The sequence below is a fragment of the Cynara cardunculus genome (assembly GCF_001531365.2).
Source record: "Cynara cardunculus var. scolymus isolate 2C chromosome LG 12, CcrdV1, whole genome shotgun sequence".
In the NCBI taxonomy this organism is placed as follows: domain Eukaryota; kingdom Viridiplantae; phylum Streptophyta; class Magnoliopsida; order Asterales; family Asteraceae; genus Cynara; species Cynara cardunculus.
The window spans coordinates 158,120-168,216 of NC_037539.1; the positions used below are offsets into that span (position 1 = coordinate 158,120).

Consider the following 10,097-nt stretch of genomic DNA (forward strand, 5'->3'; position numbering starts at 1 on the left):
ATATATATATATATATATATATACATGTATGTATATAATTTGAATGCTATATTAATTAATTGATATAGGGAAAATTTTAATTCAAAAAAATTTAAAATTTCAAACATTTTTGGCAAGTATATATAGACAAGTGCATGTTAATTAACTACTTACCTGATTCTAAGATAGCTCTTTGGAACTTGAGGTAAATACGGTTCTTTTGTTCTGCATTACATCCAAGACTAATTGGTAAATCAAACACAAATTACAACTCAACACATAATTAATTAATATTTATAATATAAAGAAAATTATACTAACTAACTAACTATATGTATATATACATATATAGGTAATTAATGAACTAGGGTTTGAATGGGTGAAATAATATTTAACTTACTGGTTTTGAGATGCTTGAAGCATAAACCAGACTCCCGAATGAGGTCTTGGGGGTGGATCCACCACTCTCATATCCATACGCGCTGCAGTTACATCTAAGCTACCACTCAGCTGATGATACGAGCCTGAGCCTGAACCTGAACCTGAACCTGGCCATGGCGCTTGCTCTAATGAACCTGATGAAGACAGTACTGTTGTTGAACAAGTCGTCGTCATACTTAGCGGGTAATTAGGCCTAAGTGGCAGATAATCGTATTGGTGAGTAAAAGTCATGGCCGTCGGCACTGAATCACCAGCAGCCCGGTACTGTGGTTGCAAAAACAAGGCTGTAGGTGGAGCTGCTGTTGTGAGGAAAGGACCTCCATAATCTGGAACTTGAAAATTCATCAGCTGCGGAGGTGGAGGTGGAGGTGGAGGTGGAGGTGGAGGAGGAGGCACTGTTAATGTGAACGGCCGCATCATCAGTTGTTGTGATGAGGAACTCTCACCACCACCGCTGCTACTACCGCTGCCACCAGGTAACAGATCGAGCTCGACTAATCTTGGACCAAATGATATTTGGTCGCCGGGTCTGGGCATGTGGCCACTTCCTAAACTCAATCGAAGCCAGCCTCCATCGTCGTCTTTGTTCATCTCTTGATGAATATCCGCCTTGGAGCTTGACCCTTGTGCTTCTAATTCATTGTTATTACTAATCTCGGTTCTCGATTCATCCTCAGCCATTAGATCGGACGATCCTCCGCCTAAGCTGATAAAACAGTCGTCATGTTCACCTTCCAAATAACGGCGGCCACCACCGCAAGCCACAGCATAACCAGCAGCAGCGAAAGTTTCTTTCTTTCTGAGGTTTTGCTGATGTGCAGGAAACATGGTCATATTGAAAAACTCAAAAAGCCAACCCCGTAGAATATAAGAATAGCATTAATGACCTGCAGCTTGTGGATGGCAAAGAAATCCATAGGAAGAAGTGGAAATCTGTGAGTGTTTAGATAGCAAGAGGAGACGATGATATTGGGGGAGGAAGATTAAACATAGGAGCATATTTGGAAGATACCCATTGACCAAGAAGAAAGATTTGGATGAGTATGGTTCGCGCATATATATATATATATATCAAGAGAAGGGAAAAGAGAAAGAGAAACAGAAAGAGAAAGAGAAAGAGAAGAGGGGACAAGAATAAGAGTTGAGCAAAATCTCAGTACGTTGCTTCCATTTGTTCTCTTCTTGGTTTGGAAGTTTGCGAGCCTGTTTTTATTTTCATCCAAGCTTTTTCTTTTTCTTTTTTCCTATTTCCTATTTCCTATTTCCTATTGTTGTTGTTGTTGGTGGTGGTGGGAAGAGAAGAAGATGGAGAGAGAAACTTTATTAATTAACTAATTAATCAGGTTTTCTTTTTGTTTCTTGATTTAATTAATTAATTAATTAAATATTGAGGATATAACTATTCTACCCTTTTTAATTTGGTCCCAGCCACGTAAATTGATTTTCTTTTTCTCTTTTTCCCGTTGCAATCATTTTACACCATTTTCTTTTATGTTTCTTTCCTTATTTCTTAATTACTTCATTACTCCTAATTAATCCTAAATAAAAGAAACATTAAGTATTCCTAAAAATATAAAAATAAGCCTTCATTCTTTGACTTTGGAGTTGGATATTATATATGTTGACATATATAATAGAAAAAGAGTAAATTACAACAATCATCATATTACATTATTTTGGTTTTCCTTACTCCATTTTTAAAATTATACCCAACACTCTGTAACTAATCTGTATTTTAAGATGGATTTTGTATGTTTCTAGTCCCGACATCCGTTAACTTTCTTTCATTATGTGTCTAACAAGCTAGTATGTTGTTCATCCTATCAATGCTTAAATGGTAACACTCTTTATATTCTCACACGGTTAGTACATATTATATATAATAGGTACATTAATTCTTGTATGAACAACACTAACACTAAAATAGACATTAATAGTTGACATATATATATGCATCCAACACTATTTATGAAGTCCTTAAAACCTACCAGCGTCACATTGTGGTCTAGAGGACTTGGTGGAATCAAAATTGGTTGTAATAATGTCGCCACCAATTCCAATACAAACTGACAAAATATAATGTTCATAAAATTTGAAGCGGTTTTGCATGTCCCTAGCGTAAGAAGACCAATGCCCTGATTCAAAACAATGCCAAGGATCGAGTTTGACAGATACTCCTGACGCATTGATGGAACAAGCTTGTTGAAGAAAGTTCTTCTTACTCTCCCCAAACAACTAGGTCTACGTACGATGGTAATATCTCACATATCAATAATAGTACACTATTTACCCCCCCTAAACCCAGCCGGAGAGAAACTGTCAAAATTGTTGTTGTTTGTGATCTGTCTTGTGGTCCCTTGGATGCTTTGGAGGATTCAGAATGAGAAAGTTTTCGATAGCAAGAGACAATCTACCCTTGAAGCTGCAAATAGCGTTCAATTGTTTTTCCTTTTCTGTGAGTTAAAAAGAAGAGTCAAGTCAGGGAAGGAAATTAGGTGGGAAAATTGGAGTTGTAATCCTCTTTCATGTTTTTCGAACAATTTGTAATATAGCATCTCGCCAGGCATCGATTTCATAAATTCCCTCCCTTGTTAAAAGAAGTACACTATTTACCTCGTGCCAACATAACGCTCCCTCACGTGATAAGGTCCGTCCAATCAGACATTGACACGTGGACATAACTGGTATTAATGCAACATCGATCTAAAATACTAGCTTGAGTCTTCATTTGAAGAGCCTGAGCATGTCAACCATGTAAGAGCTAGATCAAAAACAAAAACCTAAATTAAAACCCCTCATTCGTTGTCATCTACACATACATCGTCAACCCCCCTTCATGCTCTGGATGCTCGAGTTCCATCCATAGTGACTAAGAAACTCGCTGGTGGTTGGGTGTCCCAAGTCTCCATTTGCGTTGCAAAGTCCACCACAACCAAATCATTCTCTCCTACCCTCTCTTCAAAATACTTTTGGTTGTTCGATTTTTTTTATTAACCTGGATATCCAACCCGTTATGCGAACTAACTAATCCCAGGGCGACCACCTGCTTTGCAGATAGCCCGGAGTCACCGCATTTGAATCTTCGTGGCCACAAAGAGATTTTTATTCATTCTTGGATTTGAACCTGAGACCTCTCGATACTTTTGGTCTTTGGGGATTTTGGTTGTTTGATTTTCCTGATCACAACCTCAAAGATATTTCCTTTACCAACAATCTTAACACCTAAATGAATTTTTGTTTATTTCGTTCTAAATCCAAGGCAAGTTCTTGGATTTGCATGTTGTTGATTCAAATTGAGTTGGGTGCTTGTTTGTTGAGTTCCTCCAACACTTGTGGCTATTAGATCTTGAATCAAGACTTATAGCGACATGGTTGAAATTAACAGAGATGGGCACATTGGTTGAATTCTTATGATCCCAGTCTCTCTTCTTGTTCAAATAGATTGATGAATATGAATTGCTAATAAAAGTGGCCTACTATACATGCATGTATCAAATATAGGCTTGAAATTGCAAAATACAATGTAGGAGTAGTATACATAAGAGTTTTAAAAATCATGAGTGCCTATTCAACATATATTATAAGTTTTAAGTTAACAGTAATTAAAGGGTATCTGTGGATGTTAGTTTGAGTAAGATACATATATATAATGATGTATTAATTTGTAAGAACAAAAAAGTTGTTTGGATGAATTAATTAGAGAGGCAGCCACAGCCAGAGTGTGTGTGTATATATGGTAATGGTTGATAGATATATAATTAAGTGGTTCAAAATTGATTATTAATTATAAAAAGCGAGCTGAGCAGGTCTTTTTATGGAAAGGTGCTTTTTAGCCCTAATGGAAGTGGGGTTCTGTAGCCTCTTGCACCGGGAATGCCCATATATATATATATATATATATTATATATTCATGAATCCATCTTTGATGGAGATTAATTCAGTTTAATGATTTGATGCAATTCGTTCGTGTGTATGTTAATTTTTACTTGAAACTATATATACAACCATTTTCATTTATATCTTATGTATTAATTATTACATGCAAAAAAGTATCAACAGATTATATATTTTTCCTTGCATCTACTTACTTAATTAATTAAGTTATATATGATATGTGATTGATAGCAAATCAAAATTAAGCTTTTGTGTATATATCTTTCTTGGAAATAACATTTTGCTTAATTAATTATTTGAATTTTAGTTACTTAATTACTAATCTATAGCTTTAATTACTGGCCATCACTAAACTAATTAAGTAATGAATATGTAATATGCTGTTGGCTTTGGATCCATTAATTAATTATATAATATAATGTTTGATTAAATTAAAATTGAATTGGCATTATATATATATATATGCATGCGAATTCGAAAGAAAAGAAAAAAAAGTGAAAAATGAATCATCCATCGTCGTCTTACAACTAAAGGTGGTGGTAACTGGTAAATAGTAATAATTAAAGGAGAGGAGATTGAAGGAAGGGTGGTGCTGAAATTGTTGGCAGGAAATGATGATATTACCAGTCTGTCTTGTATATTTTTATATCAACATGGCCTGGATATATATAATTACTAAATTACGGTTAATTAATTATTATTATGATTATGATTATGATTAATTAAATGGTGGTATGGCAGCACATCGTGGAGGTTGTTCTTTGAATACAATGCTAACCGTATATAATTCAGTCATTCATTCATTAATTAATAGATTTAAAGAAGGAATGATATGATGGTGTTTCCCTCAACTCCAAACCCACAACCCAACCGCATTTTTCTAATATTCATTTCTAACTAAACATGTCATTTCAATGTTTTCCTCTATTTATTTTGTTTATCTCGATCTTATATTATAAATATATGTAGTTTTAAGAGCATATATATTTATCACTTTTATAAAACAAAAACAAAAACAAAAACAAAAAAGGTGGTGTATTCTTGAAAGATTTACGGTTTTTAAAAGATACACTTAAAGTTAAAAATGGTGGACTCAAGATTTTTTTGAGTGGATCACCTTCAAGGCGAATTAAAAGTCCGTAAAGTCACGGGTTTGATCTGAGGAAAAGTCCATTATGCCGATTTCAGGAATAGTATATTTTTTTTCCGAATTGAATCGACTTTTACCTTTGAGTAAAACACAAGATTACGTTTTACGGCTAACGTGGTTTTAACTGAATTTCATCGCTAGCTACAGGGAACTTATTTGGTTTTATGGTTGATTTCATAAAATTTTCCAACTTTTAGTATTTGATATTGATTGTCCTATGTTTTTTCTACGTTTTCCCTCGGTGTTAACGTGAGCAAAGGCAGCGAATTGGACCCCGAGAATGATGAAAAGTTTCAAAATGTAATTGGAAAAAGAAATTGATATCCTTTGGCAGTCGGATGATAGTGGTAAAATCATTGTTGGGAAGCTTATCTCTATGATATTTCTCTTTGTTTCACCCTTAGCTAGTGTTTTGAGATATCTAGAGAGGGTGAGGAATAACTTCTTTTGGCGGAAGGGGATGGGACCGGTTCTAAATTGGCGTGGGTTAATCTTCTCAAAGATTTCGAGAGGCAGTCCCAAGGCTCAAAACTTGAGCCTTCTCAACAAATGGTGTTGGAGGTTTTTTTTTGTAGAAGAACACTCTTTCTCGGTTCGAGTTCTTTTTTGAACGTCGGAGATTTTATCTAAAAAAAAACCTCGCAAGAAACTAGGAAAAAAAATATTACATGTAAGAATTAGTATAGTAAGAAGATGGTTTTGTAACCAACCAACCCAATTAATGTTAGACTTACTACTCCTATTTGTAACCCAGAAGAACGAATGTTATCCCATAACACCGCTTTCTTAGGCTTAGGAAACCTAAAAAGAGTCTCATTCTGAAAAGACCAAATAGCCCATAAAGCATTAGAACCACCGCCTCTAAACAAACCGACTCCACTTTCTTCAACTGCAAAGATAATAACCACCTAACCGGATCCAAATTGGAGCTAAACTCTAGAATATCCAATATTTCCCACCAACAACCAATTTGCTTTCAAATATCCCACGCCATTTGACGATAAATGAACAAATGACTCACTAATTCAATTTCCAAATCACAAACCAGACATAAGAGGGAATGCACGTCAGTTCCTATTTTATCAAAATTGTCTCGAGTTGGAATTTTGTTTAACCGGCAAGCAAAAACATTAATCTTGATACGCACAAGGAGATCCCATCTGGTAGAAGATTGGTCCATCACCAAAATTTTTGGATTCTATGTAATTACGAGCGGAAGCCATCAAGAACTCATATGAACCATCGAGAGACCAAACTCATCTATCTCTTTGATCAGAGATCACAAATGTATCTAGAATCTCCCCAAAGTCTGACGTTTGTGACTCCTCCACCCCCTCTCGACAATCTACAGAAAATGGATCCCTAGTCCCCCAGGGCCAATCGATCTTGGACCAATTAATGTTGATTTGCCATAATCAAGCGTGTAGTTATTAGATGTTTATACAGGAGGGAAGGTGGTCCAGAGTAGACACGCTAAAATTGGTTCGGCTAGGTGTAAGCTTTGTGTCCTCTCTTAGTAAAAACATTGGGGAAGGGAAAGAGTCTAGTTTTTGGCTAGATAAATGGGTAGGTAATTTTAGACTTTGTGATAGATTCCTAGGCTTTTTTGGGGGGATGGCAACAAGGACGCTAAGGTTTTTGATCGTGGGTCTTGGAACAATGGGGATTGAGTGTGGAATTGGAACTGGACCCGTTTGCGTAGAGGAAGGGCTTCTAATGAGTTTATCAATTTTAATTTTATATTGCAGAATATTCCTCCTAAAACTTATGGCAGGGACACCGATCGTTGGTTCCTACATGGTGATGGTACTTTCTTAACGTCGGTTAGATGGCTTCTTTCTAAAATTATCTATTTGGATATATATACCGTTTGGAACAAAATGCCTCCAAGAAAAGTGAATATCTTTATTTCGAGGGCGCTTCAGAACACGCTACCTGTTCTTAAGAGCTCAACAATAGAGGTATTGATCTCAACTCGGTGCTTTGCCCATTGTGTAAGTATCCTATCGAGACGTCGGACCATTGTATTTGTGGTTGTGAGGTTTCTTCAAGTACCTAGAAAAACGTTTTTATATGGTGGAATATTGATTTCGATATGTCTGCAACAACTTCCAGTTTGCTTCTTTACGATGGCGGGAGACAGATTTCGGCTCCGCTAAAAGAAGTTTGGCAAGTTACGTCATTTGGATCACGACTTATTCTCTCTGAAAATACAAAAATGCACGGATCTTCAAAGGGGTCGATGCTCGTGGTAATATTCTTGGCGATATTCAATTTCAATCATCAATTGAATCTCTGCTAGATACAAGAATTGGTCAATTTCACGGACGACTTGGCTTGATATTCTCCTTTCTCCGCAATCTCACGAGCCTTTCATGGTTTTTTCTCCTTTCCATGGTGTTGTTTCGACTTGTTCTTTTTCTTTCAGAAATCTTCTCCTCATAGATTTCCTTGTTGGCGTGTAAGCTTTTTATTTTTCTTGATATTATTGCCTTTCAAAAAAGAACGTTTCATTATGCATCTAGAAATCTAGTATTACTTATGCATCTAGTTTCGCTTCCTTATGCTCTAACATTTCCACAACAATTAAATTAATAACTAAAAGACAAATTACAAAATGCACAAGATAAAAACAAAACTCATATTTTCAGTACTTGCTACAAGTAAGAATTGAACCCAAGACTGCACCTTGTTTCAACAAACCAATACACCCGGCTTAGATTTTTGTCATAAGATTGGTTTTAAAATATTTCTCAAAATCAAGGGAGTGCACCTTTATGACGCCTAATTTTTTTCTTGTGATAATCGAGTGAGCTGCGAACAAGACCCCACTCGCTCTTTAGTAGGTCCGCCCTTGCATTTAAATGCTTTATAATATTGTCTATGTGTGTGTGTGTTTATATTTATATGTCACACGAGTCTTGTCTAATCGAATGACAACTCTATATATTGTGATAACCTTAAGATATTATTTCACATGATATTTTCTCATCTAAGGTTGGCATTAAATGTATTCGTTGAGAAACATATATTTGTTTTACGGTGTGTTTGCTCGTCATATGTATTTAGTTTACAATGTGAAGTTTTTTTACATGTAACTTTTGTTTCACAAACACGCTTAAAATGTTTACATTGTGAAACAAATTAATATATGTTAATCAATATTCTAAATACTAGTTTTAAATGAGAAAAAAATTAAGTCATGTAAATAACACATTATATACTGATTTTTAAGGTTATCACAATTTAATGTGTTGTTAAAAAAGGCCCTCCACGAGTACTCTAGCTATATGTACAACTCATATATATATTTTTCTTCCAACTTTGCATTTTACCGTCCATGTTTCTAGTCTTCTCTTGAACTCCAATCCGGCCAATTTTGTTTTATTTCCCTACAAATATCTTTTTGTGTGTAATTTTATTTACCAAAATGGTGCATCCCTTACAAACCAATCCCAACCCTCGATCTCACTCTCTTTTTGCCTTCTTTTTTTAATTTTTAATTAATCCGGAGGGTATTAGTGTAATTAAGTTAATTAGTTTTAAATAAAAAAAATAGTTAATAATTGAACTGATTTACTGTTTCCTAATTTTTTTGCTGATTTTGTAACTCCTATTCTGGTTCAATTCGTTTAGAAGGAGTAGAGTTTAATCCATTTGATAAAACCAATGTTAGCAATGTATGTGTGTGTATATATATATATATATATATATATATACATATGCTTGTGTTTTCATTTGGAATTAAATGGAAGATGTATGTACAAATCCAAAAGTTAAAAGTGTTTGATTGGTTTGAGATTGGACTCCAAAGATCAAAAGTGGGTGCAAGTCTCATATTCAAATTCAATGAGGAATAACAAAGGTTCAAATGCGGTGTCTCCAGGCTACCAGCAAAGTAGATGGTCGGTCGTCTTAAAATTAGTTGGCTCGTATAACGGGTTGAATATCCAGTGAATCCTAATTACTACATACATATTGCCAATTAACCTTGCGCCTTCATTGATCAGAAAAGCACAATCCCCGGCCTCATCAATAATGCTTAATTTCTTGAATTGATTGGGTAACTAATTAATTATTGTCATCTTTCATTTTAATATATATATATATATATATATATATATAGAGAGAGAGAGAGAGAGAGAGAGTGTTTGTTTCAAATGCAACTTATCGCATTTGTACAACTAACTCAACCCAATAAATTGAGATATTTATGGAAATGATGAGAGTTCATTTATTATGATTTGAATATTTATGAAATATGAATATGGTTCATTAATTTTGATCAATACTTTATATTGAGAAAGAATCAAAACTTCTATGAAATAACATATTAATCAAATGAAATGGACGGTTGAGATTGGGTTGTATTGGTTGTACAAATGTCAAGTGTTGTATAATAACCAACCTCTATATATATTGTCATCATGCATGCAGTTGAAGCTAGCTTTAGGGGCCGTTTACCATACATTTATCCGATAAACGCTTACCGACAAAATTTAACACTATCATTGACTTACCGGGTGTAACACTCTAAAATAAGGGTAATTGAAATAAGTGGAATATTGAAGATTTATTATGTTTTAATTAATTGAAATAATAATAATAATAATAATAATAATAATAATAATAA

At 34.7% G+C, this 10,097-nt stretch overlaps 1 protein-coding gene and 1 pseudogene across 1 annotated transcript in view; one reads left to right on the forward strand and one right to left on the reverse strand.

The window, feature by feature from the left end:
• Nucleotides 1-1,254, reverse strand: part of LOC112522709 (protein LAX PANICLE 2) — a 7,495-nt gene extending 6,241 nt beyond the window's left edge. The window contains exons 1-3 of the mRNA XM_025132004.1: nucleotides 380-1,254; nucleotides 154-204; nucleotides 25-46 (exon numbers count right to left, since the gene is read on the reverse strand). Coding sequence (XP_024987772.1) covers nucleotides 25-46; nucleotides 154-204; nucleotides 380-1,254 — 948 coding nt within the window. The remainder of the gene's footprint in view (nucleotides 1-24; nucleotides 47-153; nucleotides 205-379) is intronic.
• Nucleotides 1,255-7,123: 5,869 nt separating this feature from the next.
• The window catches only part of LOC112522710, a 9,992-nt pseudogene continuing 7,018 nt past the window's right edge, over nucleotides 7,124-10,097 (forward strand).